Below are 18,031 nucleotides of genomic sequence, written 5' to 3' on the forward strand. Positions count from 1 at the left end.
TCCAATTTGCTTGACCTTTCATCTTTGGTGTGGTTACCCCAACTGTTTGCCTTCAATCCTTCTGTTTTTGCTGACTTCATTTTTGCTGTGCTTGGGACTCTGCGCACTTTACCCCTGCTAACCAGTGCCAAAGTGCTTATGTTCTTTCCCTAAAACATGGTAACATTGGCTTAGACCCAATTATCATATTTAATTTACGTGTAAGTCCCTACTAAAGTGGTATTGCCTGTACCCAGGGCCTGTAAATCAAATGCTGCTTGTGGGTCTGCAGCTCTTATTATGCCACCCACCTAATAAGCCTTTCAAACATGTCCCAGGTCTGCCATTGCAGCTTGTGTGCGCAGGTTTTAAACTGCCATTTCAACCTGACAAAGTAAACCTTTTGCCAGGCCTAAACCTTCCCCCTTAATACATCTAAGTCACTCCCAGGGTAGGCCCAACAAAGTCCAGATAGCAGGGTGCCATGTATTGAAAAGCAGGGCATGTACGTTTAAGTTTTACATGTCATGGTAGTTAAAACCCCTTAAATTCGTTTTTCACTACTGCAAGGCCTACCTCTCCCATAGGTCTACCAGTCCCCCACCAACCTGCGGACTTGTGGATGGATATTTCTGGGCCATGCCCCCTGTGGGACTGGTGTCACATAGACTGCCAGATATCTATGGTTTAAATCTTTTATTGTTTTGAAAAGAGAAGAATAACAATAGCCGCCACCTACATCCACCGGCCGGTGAGGATCAAATGCATTTTATATTATGAATATAGTGAAAGAATCAAGAGAAAGGAAAGTAGGAGGGGGAGACATGCCTACTATAATCGGGGTGTGAACTGTGGGTCAAGCAGATACTGTGTGGGCATTTGGGGTTTCTGGATGGATACTTTCATTTTTCCTTTTGGGGAGGAGCTGAAGCACCTGTAGATATCTCGGGCATGTGAGTTCTGTGATTTCCATGGATAAAAATTCTATTGTGGTACCCCACATTTTGTCGAACTTAGGGAGAGAGCATGTGAAACTAGCTGTGATCTTCTCTATCCCCAACGTCTCCCAAAGTTTATATAACCAATCCAATCGGGACGGTACCTCCTCAGAGCCCCACCTAGCCAACAATGCTTGTTTGGCGCCTCCCAATGCCAGGGTGATCGCTCTGCCTCAACAGGATCCGAGCGGGTACATCAAGGCGTTGGGGAGTCTTAGCAATATGAAGGAGGGAAGTTTGGGTAGATCTGTGTGGTATATGGTGTCTATATCTTGGAGGATTGCATCCCAGTAACCCTGTATCTTCGGGCAGGACCAAAGGATATGTGTGAGGGTGCCCGGCCACCCACACCGCCACCAGCATAGCCCATTCTCTCCCAGTTTCCACCTATTGAGCCTCGCAGGCGTATAGGACCAGTAATATTCAATTTTTAAAAACATTTCTTTGCCGGCGGTACTGCACAAGGAGGCTCTGGCTCTATGTCATGCCATTCTTTTGGGGAAAATTCATACTCCATTTCCGCTTTCCACCTCAATGCGCAGGAGATTTACTTTGCTTTTTAGGGGCATTTAGAAAGGTATAAATGTCCTACAGTTTATTGGAGGTCCGTGTGATATACCACAGCTCAAACTTGGTCAGGGGGCGACCCATATGGGGGCAGACTTGTGGCTGGGTTACCCAGTGGCGAAGAGCCAGATATTGCCAGTACGCCTTCTGGGGGATCCCGAATCCTGTGGTAGGGATAGCGAATTCCAATACACACCCTTCTCATCAAAGAGGTCGCCAATACGTTTGCAGGTGGCCTCTTGCCAATGCAGGTAACCATTACCCACGCTTGCCGGGGGAAGTACGGGTTTTCTATAAAGGGGGTCAGGGGAGACATAGGGGTTGAAATGCAGCACGACTCCCGAACCATGTCCCACACTCCCAGAGTAGCTCTCAAGACAGGTGACACATACACCACACTGGGTCGATGCCACCTTGGAAGCCACGGTACCTTCCAGATGTGCATTTCCGCTATAGAGCGGTCGATGACGCACCAATGCTTCTTCGACTCCAGCTTGTACCATTGAAGCATATTTCTAAGTTGTGCCGGATGCAAGACCCCAAGCCCCCCTTCTTCCTGCTTCAAATACGTCAGGTGTTGGGCCAATCTCGCCCTCTTCCCTCCCCAAACAAAGTTTTCTATGAGGCGTTGTATCTGTGCTAGCATCTTGGGTGCCGGTCGCAGCGGAAGTGTTTGCATCACATATAGGATGCGCGGGAGAATGGTAATTTTAATGGCTGCCAATCTTCCCAGCCAGAACACGGTGTTCCTCCTCCAATTAGAAAGATCTCCCCTAACCTCCGCCAGGAGAATGGAAAAGTTCACTTGGGCTATCTTATCGAGTGTGGGGAAAATCTGCACGCCCAAGTATGGGACACCATCGGAAGCCCGCGTATTCTTTCCGCAAACGGCTCCATATATAGAGCGAAGAGCAGGGGCGATAAAGGACATCCCTGTCCTGTCCTTCTAATACAAAATGGTCGGGAGGTCACCCCGTTTACTCTAATCCAAGACTGCGGGTCCCTATATATGCAGTCCACCCATCTCAAAAATCGGTCCCCGGCCTCGAATCTGCGCAAGACCCATTTCAAGTATGGCCAGTGGACCCGGTCGAATGCCTTCTCGGCGTCAATCGAGAGAAGCGCGGCGGGTCGCTGAGGACGTTGGGTCTTGTCCTGAAAGTGGCACATCCGCCTCATCCCGTCACTGCAGCCACGTTCCGGGATAAACCCCAACTTGTCAGGGTCGACCAAACCTTGCATATGGGGTGCCAGTCGAGCGGCCAGGATGCTCGTAAAGAGATTCAGGTCAACATTTAATAAAGAGATAGGGCAGTATGATGCGCATTCCAGCTGATCTTTGCCGGCTTAGGGAGCACAACTACTTCGGCCATAGTCATGGTCGAAGATAAACTACCGGTGTCGCTAAAGGAATTGAATAGGTGGACCAGTGTGGGGGCCATATCGTGAGCAACAGTCTTATAAAAGTCTGTTGAAAATCCGTCCTCCCCAGGCGCTTTCCTGGATGTGAGTTCACGAATGGCTCTAAGAACCTCGTCCAGGTGGACATCGGCATCTAACTTTGTCGCCTCCAGTGGGGGAAGGGACGCCACGGGACATCCTGTACATAGTCCCTGTCGGCACTGTACAAGTCTGTATAAAAGGACTCGAACATGCCTGCTATATCGCGGTCCAAGAATAAAATTTTGCCCTGGGTATTCCTAATCCCTGCAATACGATGTGCGTTTGTCCTGGCCCGGAGCAGGTTTGCTGGAGTTTTCCGGTTTTGCTGCTCCCGCATAATACCGTTGCTTGGTCCGCAGGAGTGAGTATTCTGCCCAATCGTAGTGTAGGGCTTTCAGCTGCTGTCTAGCTGCGTAGAGTTACCTTGACTGGCAGATATTTAAAGCCCTCCGAGATGACCTGAGGGTCCTTTGCTCAATTCAAATCCTGGAGGAACTCCCCAGGTGGAAACACTAATGATTTAGCTTTATTCATGGGGAGCCCAGACAATCCTCCAAATATCTGTAGTATCTGCAACACCCTCGGAATCAAACCCTCTGGATTACCCAGTAACACCAGCACATCATCGGCATACAGTGATATTCTGTCTGCTACTCCTGGTGCCCACTCTAATTCCCTGACCTGGGTATCAATGCGATTCCAATGAGCAAGCAGTTCAATTGCCAAGGCAAATAACAGGGGGCTACAGCGGGAACACTGTTGCATGCCCCGCCGCACCAGCAATTCATCTGAGGTCACCCTGCTTACCCTGACCAGCGCTCTCAGATATGTGTTTTATGTGTTTGAGGATGAGTCACCACTTGCGATCTCCCTGAAATAAAATATTTGATCCGATTTAGTGCTGTACCGGTGATACCTTCTGGTTCCAGCGGGTTAAGCAGGATTTTGTGGTCAATGGTATCAAAAGTGTCTGACAAGCCTAAGAGGACTGGTATGCCAGTTTCTGCTTTATCAATGGGTAGGTGAAGATCTTTTAATGGTCAGTGAGACTAGCTGGTTGCAATGAGCGGGGAAAAAAAACACTTATTCGTCCATTAGGTTGTTAGTTTTGGCAAAGTCCTGAAGCTGATGCATGGCAACTTCTACAGAAGTTTGCCTATGTAAGTTAGCAAAGAAATAGGTCATGTCTCAGGATGAACGTCTCTGGCAGAGGTCTCATTATGGCTGCCTTCTAATGGTCTGGGAAAATGTCACGCTTTAAAGAGCTGTTAAAGACGGTCAGGAGAATGTTACTTGCGGTTCAAAGAGTGGCTTTAGATGCTGTGCTGGACAGGATCATCTGGAGATCCTGAGGGGCAAATGTTAGTTATGATCTCCAAGATATATTTGAATGGTGAAGCGGGTAGAGTAGTTGAATCATTACGGATGGAGTCCTAGGTAGTAGAAATCTTCTCAGAGGAAAAAAAGAGCAATATTGTTCGAAAGGACTTGTGATGGTGCTATTGCGATTTTATGGCTGCGGGCTGCTGAAGTTCAGAAACAATGCAAAAAGGTACTTTATAAAGGCTGGTGGAATTACGATCCTTTCAGAGAAAAAGGACATTTCTGAACTTCTAGTTTAAGGAAAGTGACTGGGCATCGCACCTTTCCACGAATTTCAGTGAGTGAGTGAAGTGAGTGAGCTAGACTAGTCTCCATGCAAGACCATTTAGAACATAATGGGGTCAGATAATGCATTTTACAGCATAGTTTTCAAATAAACTCACTAAAAACCACAGGGTTTTTCAGGTTCACCAAAATGTGGTCATCATCACCTTAAGATCCTTTGTTATTCCTTCCTGTGCATCTACATGCCCTACCTCCTCATATACTTTACATTATGTTGAGTGGTGTATGAGTATTTTCTTTGTACCCCTCAATCTCCTGTGCCTATAAGTCCATTTCAGCCCATTTTCTACAGCCTCTTATCTCGGAGTATTCTCATGCCCCTTAACCCTTTGCATCTCTGAGTTACACCATGTAGTTCGTGTACCAGACTCCCCTCAGTTTCTTTTTTTTAAAGTATAGATTTTTATTGGCATTTAACATCAGCAAGACAACAAAGTATCGCAGGTCAGCATGATGACAGAAGAGAAACATAGCAATGTACATTCAGCAACAAAATGGATCCCCACCCACTCAGAGCCACACAACCCAGTCACACTACAGCATAATGGGATATCAGACATGCCAGTTTTCCGAAACCAAGCCTGTCCACATCTCCCCTCAGTTTCTTTACCAACTTCATGAGCCTCTTAATGCCTTCTGGTCCCAAGCCTTAAGCTCTTTTGGCACTTTCAACTCTCTTTGGCCATGGTCATACCCCAGTGCACCTTATGTTACCTGAAACTCACCAATGTGTAGGTTATCTATGGAGTCCCTGGTGTAGCCCCTAGACTTGCATTGCCATCCCACTTTCACTCACTCTCACTTTCTCGCTGTCACTCTACCTGAGTCACTATCTCTCATTGAGTCCCTATCCCTCTCAGTCATTCTATCACCCTCAATCACTCTCTCTATGATTATATCTCTCTCTCACTCTCCCCTCTCTTTGTCATAGTCTCACTCACTCAGTCACTCTTTCAGTCAATCACCCTCTCAGTCACGCTCTCATACTCTCTGTCACTCAGTCTTTCAGACACTCACTCTCATAGTCAAACCCTGTCCTCCCTCAGTCACTCACCCTTTCTCACTCCTCACTCGCTCAATGTCGCAGGCACAAAGTCTTTCAGTGGCTCACTCTAAGTCACTCACTCACTCTGCCAGTCACTCACTCTCCGTCACTTATGCTCTAAGACACTCATTCTCTCAGGCATGCACACATGCGCACTATTTGACACTCATTTGTTTTTCATTTTACATGCCCTGAGCTGCTTGTCAGTGTGTCGCCTCAGGTGCTCCTCAGCTGCTGAAACTGAGTTTCTGGCTCATGGACCTGCTCCCTCCCTGTGATGTTCCTCCTTGTGAGGCATCTAGTCACATGTTGACCCTGCACTGTCAGTCATACCGAAAGTGTGACTTTGGGCTTTGCAAATGCGTAGATCAACAAGAGGCAGCACTCCATTAGAAAGGAGTGAAGCCTGCTTGAAGGTCCACCTCCATTCAAACTGATGCCTACCAGTCCGCACTGGGAAGGCACAGACTGTGCATGGCAGCCTACAGAAGATCCCCTTGTCAGCAAAGACATGCAGGGTCTCTGTATTTTGTAACACTGTCGGTCCAAGAGTGTGAAGCAGTTTCACACTCTCACACTGACAGAAGAAAAAGCTTACAAAATATGCACGTCTTGGCGGCCAGCAAGCAATCATCCAGGCTGTCACGCACACTTTGTATATGCTTTTTGTACTGTCGCTCTGAGAGCCTGAAGATGTGGTGCACAGCTTGAGATGCTCATGCTGACAAGGGGTAAAAAGCTGGTGGGGTAGAGGCACCGCAGGAATGACCCAATAAGAGAAACACCAGTAGTCATAACTTGATTATTACAACATGGTCTTGGCTCGAGCTCGTAAAAAACATTTGCAAAATTGAAGTGCCTACGAAATCCGGAAATAAGACAAAATCTCGTGCTACACAGTTCCAAATGTTGGGATGCCTCACTTCAAAGAAATCAGACCACATCTATCTGGCCTTTAGTGCTTGCCCTTCGTGGTTGTCCGTGTTGCGAAAGAATCTAATTTACACTTCTGTGTTCCACTTTCACACCTTGGGAGAGACTGGTTGACAACTCCAGGACCTGTTCACCCTACAGAATGTAATATTAAACAAGGTAAACTTGATTTTTCAGACCAAATTTTAAAGTATGATGAGAGGAAGAAAATTGATTTCGTTGTTGGGTGTGCAAATTTGGATTGTGATCTGCCCTTACATCAAGAACCTAACAGTGTTGAGGAATGTGAAATCATGCCTGTTCAAAGAGGCTTTTCCATCTTGCCAGATGTTCTCTTTACTACCCTCAATCAAGAAGAGACAGGGCCCCAGAGAGTGCAATATGCCCCCTTTTGAAACCTGTTACTGAAACAAACATTATAACTAGCTGTTGCTATAGTCTCAGGATAGCAAGTTACAGAACTAAATAAATGAGTAGGAAACGCAAACTAAGCATCGTCTTGCCTTTCTCCAAACTTTCAAAAATGTCATGGTCAGTCGAATTGCCCTGGTCGCATGTGGAATATATATGTACATAACCTCCCTCTCAACCACCCAGTCATGAAACATAGTTTAGTAATTATACATTCGTAAAGTTGAACAGTATGAACATTTCACATTTCTTTGTGGTAAGGATTGCTGTGCATGTTGAGATAGCACAGTGATGTTTTTGTATGTTAGGTGATCTTGAAAAGCCCACAAAAGGCACTGACAAGCGTAATGGCACCACATAGACACCACTGGGTCAAATCAGCAGGAAGGCCTCAAATTTGATAACAAGTCCTCCATAACCAGCAATAAACTAGTGAAGCACAGAGGCTACTGCTGGTGGTTCACCTTTACAATGCCCTAGGCATGAGGAAGGATCCTCTGCTGCATTCTATACAGAATAAGAGCGTATAGAGGAAAGAAGATTCAGTGGAAAGAAATTAGAAACCGCCTTCGTTCCCACTACTTACCCGACACATTCAGCCACGTGCCGCATGGAATCCTGGGACACAAACACATGGCAAGCAAAGCGATTCAACACTGGATGCTTGGTGATAAACCCAAAGTAACTGTGGAATAAGGAGAAGAAGCTGGTTAAATGATAAGAAGCTGGATGCACATTTGGACAGTTAGAGCATTCAAATGCTGAGGCTTGATGATAACAAATGAAAGGCTGTTTACTGGGGGTCATTGGAAAGGGAGCTGGGTTTGTCACTCAAGGTAGCTTTATTCTGAGAATTGAACCTAAAAGCAGTGGTCGTTTCTAGTGCTCGGCACTTAATTGTCAACACTGGCAAATGCGAGCAGTCTACCACATGGTGGTGCTGTTTTTCTGATTCAGAGATGAGCACAACAACAGTTGTTTACTATAGCCCGCCGAAGTGGAATATACTGCCCATTGAAGGCCCACTCCAGCTTGAAAGGCCTGAATCAAAGGCGAGGACCTTTAACAAGGGAGTGGGCCTTTAATGGCTGGTATAGTCCGACTACGGCCGGCTATACAGATATTAGAACATTCCGCTGCTAGAGGGCATAATATTCTAACAAATAAAAGAAAGGCATCACTGAGCCAGAGGGGATTTAAATACCCTCTGACTCACTGAGATCTTTGTTCACAGCAAAACCTGTGAACTACAAACATTGGAATGTTGGAGCTCTGGGTCTTTACCGGCCATTGGTAGCTGGGAGCACTCCATTGTTTTCAATGGAGCTCTCAACATTCAAATATTGTGATAATTCATTATGCACTTAAAATGACTAATACCTGCATTTAAACAGGAACAGGGGTGGGAGCACACTGCTACACCTCCCAGCAAGGTTCGCCCCTAGCATTATGGTAAATGCAGTCTCATGTTGTTGGCTTTGCTAGAATATTTACGAGTGTTTTGCCAGAGTTGGCGCAGATGGTGCTGATCTCTAGAAACGTGTTTCTGGTTCTTTAACCATCATCAGTAGAGATTACAGGCTTCAAATTTGGGGTTTGCTGAGTAGGCTGCCAAACATCACATCAGGTCAGGTACCTCTCACTGGCGCGTAGGTGCTTCTTCCACGAGCTCGTCAGCTCAGTGACTCACGGGAGTGTTTTTAAACAGGGGTGGGAGCACACCGCTACACCTCCCAGCAAGGTTCGCCCCTGGCATTATGGTAAATGCAGTCTCATGTTGTTTGCTTTGCTAGAATATTTACAAGTGTTTCGCCAGAGTTGGAGCAGATGGTGCTGATCTGCTAAGGGGTGAACTGTGCTGGGAGGTAAAGCAGTGTGCTCCCACCCCTTCCTGTTTTGAAAAGGCTCCCTTGAGCCATTGAGCTGATGAGCTTGTGGAGATGCACCTGTGTGCCTGTGAGAGATATTGAGACCTGTAAGGATTGTGACAGCCTTCTCAGCAACCCCATATGCAATTTGTTTTTATCTCTACTGTTGACGGATGAAATCCAGAAACACGCGCCCAGAGATGTACAGCACTAACCTGCACCAACTTTGGTGGAACACTCCAGTAAAATCTAAAGTAAGCATGTACTAAGAATTGCATTTACCATAATGCTAAGGGGCGAACTGTGCTGGGAGGTGAAGCCGTGTGCTCCCACCCCTTCCTGTTTTGAAAAGGCTCCCTTGAGCCATTGAGCTGATGAGCTTGTGGAGATGCACCTGTGAGCCTGTGAGAGGTATTGAGACCTGTAAAGATTGTGGCAGCCTTCTCAGCAACCCCATATAAAATTCGTCTTTATCTCTACTGATGATGTATGAAATCCAGAAACATGTGTCTAGAGATGTACAGCACTAACCTGCACCAACTTTGGTGGAACCCTCCAGTAAAATCTAAAGTAAGCATGTACTAAGAACTGCAATTGCCATAATGCTAAGGGGCGAACTGTGCTGAGAGGTGAAGCAGTGTGCTCCCACCCCTTCCTGTTTTGACTAATACCTGCAGTTCAAGTTATTCCTATAGCTTTGGGGGACTGGACTAGTCTGGATTGTCACACTTCTAGGAGGGTGAGGGTTAGCAGTTGAATTGTCATTGGCAGCTTAGGCAGGTGGAATTAATGGTGCAATCTGCAGTGGCCTCATGAGGAGGTCCCCAGGCACTTATTTTTTTTACAAACTAAGCACTGCCTAAAAGGAACGGATTATCACCCAGATAGACCAGTCAGTGAGCAGGAGGCTAATTCTGAGGTCGGGCCCCATAGAAGGAGTAGGTTATCCCTAATTTTAGCTCCGGGCTGAATTCTCTGAGTCAAATCATTGTTGTGTTTAACTATTCATGAGAGATTGTGTGTTGGAATGGGGGCCCAGAGAGATGGCTTTATCCCTCGGATCAAGCTGGCTCTACTCAGCAGAAACAATTATTTACTGCAATGGATTTGTAAGAGGGCATAAACATTCAGAAAGGGAGGGCCAATTTGTTCTGAAGTCTGACCCCATGAAAGTGGATGTTATTCATATATAAGGTACGCATGGGTGCTTGTTAAATACATTCATAGTAAGGGATGACTGCAGATGGATGAATGAAGTGAGAACAGGAGAGAAAGGGAGCCTGACATTAGGAGGGGAACACCAGGCAAGAGTGGTGAAAATGGGGATGAATCAAGAAAGCTAGAGAGGTGGCAACATATAGACCAAGGAGAGATGAGGAGGTAGAAGGAAAGAAATATGGTATAAAGTACACAAGTGGGGATCCTTACCAGCTGTTTCTTGGGTGGCAACCACAGAAAGAAATGTTCTTCATCTGAAAGAAGTGACTGCATCTCTCAAACTGTAAGAGAGTAAAAGAATAAGGAAATGTTCACACACACACACACAAGTCATACGCACACATGCACCACATATCACACATATGTAGTTTGGCTATATTTGTCCATTCTGCACTCTATAATTATTGATTAGGCTGTATTTGTTTTAAGGTTTTCTTTTTGAGTGCCAACATGAACAACTGTATGTGGTAGGCTTTTGAAATTTCAAGTCTTTAAGACCTACTGCTAGTTTCTGTTTGGCTTTTCAGAGGCTCATTTGAGATTGTGGAACATAGTGTTGGAAATTGTTGGAGTACTTACCTGTGACTTCAACGGCTTCTTCCGTAGTTCTTCAAGGACTAAGACCAAATTATCTCCACAAGGGAAGGAAAACCAGAGATGAGAAAGGGAGATTCAAAAATCATACTTGAAGTAGAAGTTGTCTGTGGTGTTCTTAGAATACTTACTTACAAGGTACCACATAAAAGGCAGGAGTACCAATATTCTTATACGGTCAATTGCTGGTAGTTCCCCTTCTCTGATGGGTGTATCTTGCTTCATGCAATTAATACTCTTCTACCCTTGGCCATAAATGAGATTGCAGAGAAGGATATCAACTGCCAAAAAACGCTTAATACTTAACATCAATATACCTCATAAGAGAGTATTGCACCCATTATAAAATAATACAGTTATTACTGACTAGAATTTGGCCACCGTCAAGGAGGAGAGCCAATGTTAAGTGCAGTCGAAGAGATGAGCACAGCAATAGTATACTGAGCCAGAGGGTTGAATGTGTGACAGGCATCGGAGACATGTCCTGATGCTGACATCACTGCCTGGAGCCAAAGGCCTACAGTGTGTGTGTGCAACATCACATCTACATGTGTTGTCGGCGAGCACTATTATGTCATGACAGCGACACATCAGAAGAGTGTTATGACACCGAGTACCCCCACATTGCTGTGCAGCTGGAAAGCTTCTGAAAGCTTCTCGGAGCATCAACGATGCCCAGCTTACAATGGGCACGCTGCTTTTCGGATGCTGAGGAACAACAGCGTGATACATTGTTTGAGGATTTTTGCTGCACTCAGCCTCTTTAATTCCGGGTGGGTGAGCTACTGAGGTAATGCTTTTATAGAAAAAGTATTATAACTAAAAGTTATGCTGAGATATTGATTACTGTTATGAAACTTCAGTTTGAGAAAATCTGAATCTTAAACATGGTAGCATACATTATTAATCTCCGTGATATGAAGTCTATCGCAATAAAGTTGAACACTAAGGAATGAAAGGAGTTTTAGCATCAAGTTCATTTTTAGCTCTTCTGGAGGAGCCAAAAAACATGAAGTTGCAAGACAAGCTTTTATTGATTGACAGGATGACACTGGACAAGGCAATCAATGCTGATGAATGATTCGGAGTACTGGAATGCTTCCTAGTGTGCAAAGGGTAAATGGTCAAATAGATGTTAATGTTGCAAACAGTGTAATTAATGAACCCCAGGAATCAATTCCAAATTAAATGTATGTTGTTTTTTGTGTGGGTGAAAAGTCATGTCACTTTAAGCAAGAGTAGTCCAGTTAGGGGACACATGTGCCAGAAGTAAAACGGCATTGGACATGCGTGTGACTGTAATGAATGACAGGACACCTAAGACACAAGCTTAATTAAGAAAAGTATGTGATACTGCCGTGTCTTAGGAGTTTGTACTTCATGTATATGAAGTCTGCCAAAAAAAGAATCATGGTCCATATTTTCAATATCCTAATTGGAAAAAAAAGGATATAGTATGACGGATTGTTGTGTGAGATACACCTTGATGGGGAACATTTACTGCAAATGTTTTATGGCATGGAATTGAAACCACTTGATATCTAGTTGATGTGGTATGGTAAGCCCATTGATTTTAGGTTACATCAACACCACTTTATAATTCAAGGGCATGACCATTCATGTGAAAGTATACACTGCCAAAGATGGTTCCTGTTGATTAGGTGACCTCGGCAAAGGAATCTTATGATGAAGTTGGACCCTAACCACCCCAGTAAGGTAATTGGGCATGAGGATATCATGGCAGTGTCTGGGAATGAACAGGATGAGGCATCCATGGTGGAACATTTATTTCCAAAGGTATCTAAAAGCTTTCTGAGATTCCCTTTGATTATTGAAGGGTTTTGTTCTTTGAATAGTACAGAAAGAAACAATTGTACCAAGAGTGCACAATGTGAGTTATGTACCATTATCCATGAGGAAAGATTTAAAAAGAGAGATTGAACATTTGGTGTGAGAGAAAGTTATTGAAGAAGCAGAATCTTCCAAATGGTTGTCCCCTTTTATGGTTGTCCGTAAGGAAAATGGCAAGATAAGATTATGTGTAGATTTAATTAAATTAAATTAAATTAAATAGTAGTGTGTGTAGTTCTAGAAGGTTTTATTAAGGACTGGAGCTATGAAGTGTTGAAGGGCTATAATTGGTTTTGAAGATTCTTTCACTTTCTTTTCTGTGCTTGATCCTGACAGCAAATCATTCTTTTGGTTGCATATTATTGGACGATAAGTAATAGTAAGGGAATACTCCACAAAAAACAGAGATCATCTTAATTGTTGAGCAGTTAAAGTCTTTGCTGATTTGAGGTATTGCAAGTAAAGATTATCTTTAGAAACAACTGTATCAAGGAAAGTTGATCACCAACAGCTATCAAGTATTGGGGAGATCCTGCGACTTTGAAGTAAGCTGCAGTGTTCATCACTCTGGATGTGTTGTCTGCTCAGCTCGCTTTTCACAAAGATTCAAGACTTTAACATCTTTTATTACTCTAGAAGGGGAGATTAGGTACAAACGTATGCCTTTTAGTTTGGTGTCTGCTTCTGCAGTTTTCAAGCATGGATGTACCAACATTTCAAGGGCATGATCGATATGGCATATTTTCAATATGACATTGTGATTCATGGTATTTCTTGTGAAGAACATAATAAGTCTTTGTTTTAGGTGTTAATAGTACTGGAAGAGTATAGCTTCACCATTTATCAGGGGCAAGTATAAAATGGCAAACACAGCATGGTCTATTTGGGGCATTGAATCAGTTGGGAGGGGGTAGCACTTAACCAAAAAAGTGTATGTGCCATTGTTGATACTCCCAGTTCTAAGGAAAAGGACCAGTTAAGGTCATTTCTGAGACTTGCTGTGTATCATTCAAACTTCTAAGAGTAAATTCATTTACATATGTGCCTTAACGCTTGCTTATATGCTATGAAAAGGCCTTCATGTGTCTTAAGGAGTGCTGTTCCATTTTATGAATCAAATGTTAATTCCTTTCTGTGCCAGTTTGAATGCCACTAAAGTCAGTAGTATCGAACACTTACACATATGTTAAACAGGTCTTTATCTAGTTATGCTATGTTGAACACTGCACATTTCTGCTGAACCATTCTAGTTAGCATTGCCTAGTTCTGAAGTTGGCACATCAAAATTAGGATATTAGGAAGTAGTGGAGTAAGCTGTTGCTGGCGATACTTGTATCTTTTCCATCAAGCTCTTCTCGCATTCTTCCCACGAGAAGAACCTGGTTGCTGCCCATTAGGTAGGTTTCCATTTACCACCTGTTCTCATTGCCATTCACATGCATTAGGAGAACATGTATAAATGGAGCCTCAAAATGTATAGATTTCGCATAACATGCTCTAACTGATTGAGGGCAAAGCTCTAGTCCATTCATTAGGCAATTGTTTTGCTTATTTTGAATGTTTGCTGGGTATTTTTTTATTAAACACTATGCTATCCTGAGTGCTTGCGTTTTCTTTTACAATTCATTCCGAGGATTGCTGAAAGGATAATGCAGATGAGACACCTCATGACATTATTTTAACCTTTTGAGTGGGATAATGGATGTGAAGGGACATTTGTGCAACTTAAAAAATAATTGTGAGTGCATCTGCAATAGTGCTGTATAATAAGAGATGTGTTCCTGTAATTGTTACTAATGCGAGAAATGTGGGTTTTGGGATCTTGTTAATATAGATAATATAGAATTGGGTAGGTAATTTAGAAACAGTGGCACCTGCTTTACAACTATTCAGAGAGGTGAAAGTGAAATAGTAAGTAAGGGGTGTGAGCTATTTTAGAACATGTGGGGTGGGCGTACCTTTCACAGTACACGCTGATCACGCATCTGGTGGATTTGTTCACAATGAAGGGTTGCACCAAGGTAACTCCCCAAATAGTGAAGTGGCAGTATTGGCTGTTGAAGTTGAACTTTAAAATGGAATATAGCCTGGGTAGCAGCAATGTTTTGGCAGATTGCTTTTCCAGAACCAGAATGACCAGATGACATGAAAGTTATACTAAAGATGATAGTGAAGTTACAGTCTCGGTGTCATCTGTGTGTAAAGAGTCTAGAGGGGGAATTTGGAAAGAGGAATGGTGTGAAGCTGATGTGGAGGATATGGTGTTGTGTCTTGTTGGCGAGTACTCAAGAATAGGGTGGCCAGACAAAAGTAGCTAAGTGGCGAAGTCCTAGCATATTAGGGCTTGAGGACTCAATTGTCACAGATGGATGGAATAGTGTAAATTAGCAGATGTGCCAGAAGGACCTTGGAAGAAATAGTTGCCTGACAATTGGGGTCCATACAAAGTGCTTGGTGGAATGCCAAAGTATGCAGTAGGTGTTGTTGATCATTTCTGACAGTGGCCAGAGAACACATTTGTTTCTCAGGTTATTACAGCGGAGTTGAACAAGTTTTTGAGTGAAGTGTTTAAAATGGAAGGTCTGCCTGATGCGTTAGTAACCAACAATGGTTTTCAGTCGGGTTCTCATAAAATGGAATGCTTCTTGAAATACTATGGAATTAAAGTTTCTCTGACATCTTTTTACTATCATCAAAGTAATAGTATTGTGGAAAGATGAGACCATGTACTTGAGGAGAGTTTAGAGAGTTTAAAGCTAGCACTGTCTGAAGGGAAGGATTGGGAAGCGAATGTGGAAAACAAGATGTGGGTATCACACTATCGCTTGTTTTAAAAGATGTGTGAAAGGAAGGCACGGACTGTATTACAATTGATCTGGACAAGGAAAAAAGGTACAAGTGCTAATTAATATAAGGTGCAAAAAGAGTTCAACAAACAAGACTTTGAGGTTGGTGAGACGGTGAGACTCAAACTGGGTAGGAAGCCACAAAAAGCATACTCACAATTTTCAGGTTTGCTGAAGTCCATGAGAGTGGGTATACAAACAGTTAAGCTGTCTGACATCAATTTGTGGAACAAGAATACATTGGTAAGAGTACTTGAATCACTATGAGAAGAAACCATTCTATTTTCTTTTGATAAGGAGGGCAGTGGGTCAAGAGTACAGGTACAAGGCAAGATGAATGTGTGCCCTCCACATTGAATGCACAATTATGTAATGCACTGATTTTGCACTGATTTTGCATCAAGGAAATACCTACTCCTTATTAGAGTACCTGACTTTATTTATACTTTTATTCTTGCTATAAGTTTGCCATAGTATTGTGCAAAGGGGTTTGTGGTGTTCTTAGAATGCTTTTGATAAGGGTTTATACAGAAGATGGGAATGTCAGTGTGCTTATGTTGACAGTTTCTAGCGGTTCCACTTCTCTGATGGATGTATCTTGTTTCCTGCAATAAATAAATTTCTATCCTTGCTCTGTCTGTCGTTTACACCTCAGAGCACTAGCATTGAGCCCGAAGGCTTCCGTCTCACCCATCCACAACATGTAGAAGGTTTCAGATGTTAAAGGAGCAGTCTGAGACTATCTTCTCGATGTCCAAGAACCATGCAGTTCATGTCACAGCTTCTGAAGCATCTATGCCACCAGCAGACCCTTCCTGAGCAGCACCAATGTTCCATGGGAAGCAACTTCCCTGATCTGTAGCATCCAACTATGTCTATGGATCAACCAAAAATACAGTGGAACATTTTCATTGCATCCTTCAGTCCCTGAAGTATGAATGCAAGCATGTCATTTTTATGTATTCTAAACCAAGATCAAATCTTCCAGAACACAGCACACATGGAACCACCTTCCGGATCAGCACAGCCAGACAATGCATCACAAATGAACTTCCTATTGTGTGGTATCACTACTTTGTGATACGGTAGTCTTATATCCTAACAATGATCCAAAGCCTACACAGATGGTAATATAAAAGCCACTAAGGTCACCAGAAAGATGTCAAAGCAGGGCATATTACAAGGCTTTGTAGCCCTTCAATTTGTCATTGCTTCCCTCTTACAAATCCTTACTTTTTTCCTCGGTTAGTAGAAGCAACCGAAAATAAGCAGAGAGAGTGACCATCACCGTTAATGAAGGGTAGCTAGGCGGGAAGTTTTAATTACCTTGTCCAAAGCTGCATTAGAATATGATTGACAGCAGAATCTGGACCATCAGAGGCTTCTTAGCTAATTCTAACACAGACATGTAAACAATATTTTCCTTAGGTAAAATGTCACAGTACTGATATGGACATAAAGTAAGCTCTCTCCACTGGTACCTTAATTTCCATTCTTTGTCAACTGCTTCTCGAAGTGACATATGCAGGTGTTTCCTCCAGTCGGATTCTACAATGCAGCCTTGGTCAGTACGGCTCATGAGGAGACCTGTTATGAAATGATCTGCCCATATGCCTGATAGTTCAGATCTCCCTGTGAGCTACATTAAATCTCATTTCACAGCAAATACATGTGAATTAGTCTCTACAGAGATGATCACTACTGTTGGTTGGCCCTATTCACATTCATTGGATTGTCTTATCAGTACATCAGCTGATGGCCTTTAAATAGACTGGATGCTTTCCAGATAGAGAAATCCTTGGATTTTTGAGCTGTTACTTAGTTGTAAACCTTTAACCACAGGTGCCAAAAACAAACTGTTCCACAGTTTTTATTCAATGCTACAAAGTAACTAGAAGGGACACAAAATTCCCATGTAAATAAATAAACAAATTATGCTACTACACAGCAATAGAAGGGTTGTAAATCTTGTACTCCATCAATTTAAAACAGTTGATAAGTAAACAACAAGTGTTGTAGCTTTGAACAAATGGTAAATCGCCAACAAATTTTATGGCGACGCTATCCTGAGGTTTAGTAGGTATTGGCATTGGCATGATCAACCAATGAGGCTTTTGATTATCTGCTTTAATCAGCGTGCAGGTGACACACTGTGCAATGCAAACTTCTACATCTCTTGTTAAACTTTTTGTTTTTTTAAACTTTATTTGTCATTTTATTAACACTGTGCAGTAAATAAGGACACACTTATATGCACTTACATCATCTCGTCACATTACCATCAATACTTGTGTGGCACAATTAACTCTCTTGTTAAAGTTGACCACAAGAATTGCCACTCAACAATGTCAATAGTGTTTTGTGATTCCTAAATGGCAAGGCAAAGGATGATCCTGTCACCATGACAGTGCTATAGATTGTAATTCCTTGGTTTACAAGTAAATTAAAGCTTTCTCATACGTAATTCTATTTTGAAAACTTCCTGTTTTCTTCTTTGCAATCCAGTTCATGATTTCTGTGATAGAATTTAATTCTTTAAGGTTTTCTTTAAGGACTGGTGCTATGAAGTGTTGAGGGGCTATAACTGTTTTTGAAGATTCTTTGACTTTC

The 18,031-nt window shown here is 43.1% G+C and overlaps 1 protein-coding gene across 2 annotated transcripts in view; it reads right to left on the reverse strand.

Moving 5' to 3' along the window:
- MAPK8IP2 (mitogen-activated protein kinase 8 interacting protein 2) overlaps positions 1-18,031 on the reverse strand; it is a 224,732-nt gene that overhangs the window by 10,944 nt on the left and 195,757 nt on the right. For both annotated transcript variants that reach the window (XM_085653776.1, XM_085653775.1), the window contains exons 10-11: positions 10,341-10,411; positions 7,631-7,729 (exon numbers count right to left, since the gene is read on the reverse strand). In XM_085653776.1, coding sequence (XP_085509902.1) covers positions 7,631-7,729; positions 10,341-10,411 — 170 coding nt within the window. The remainder of the gene's footprint in view (positions 1-7,630; positions 7,730-10,340; positions 10,412-18,031) is intronic.

Source organism: Triturus cristatus, chromosome 4_1, assembly GCF_964204655.1.
Source record: "Triturus cristatus chromosome 4_1, aTriCri1.1, whole genome shotgun sequence".
Taxonomy (NCBI): domain Eukaryota; kingdom Metazoa; phylum Chordata; class Amphibia; order Caudata; family Salamandridae; genus Triturus; species Triturus cristatus.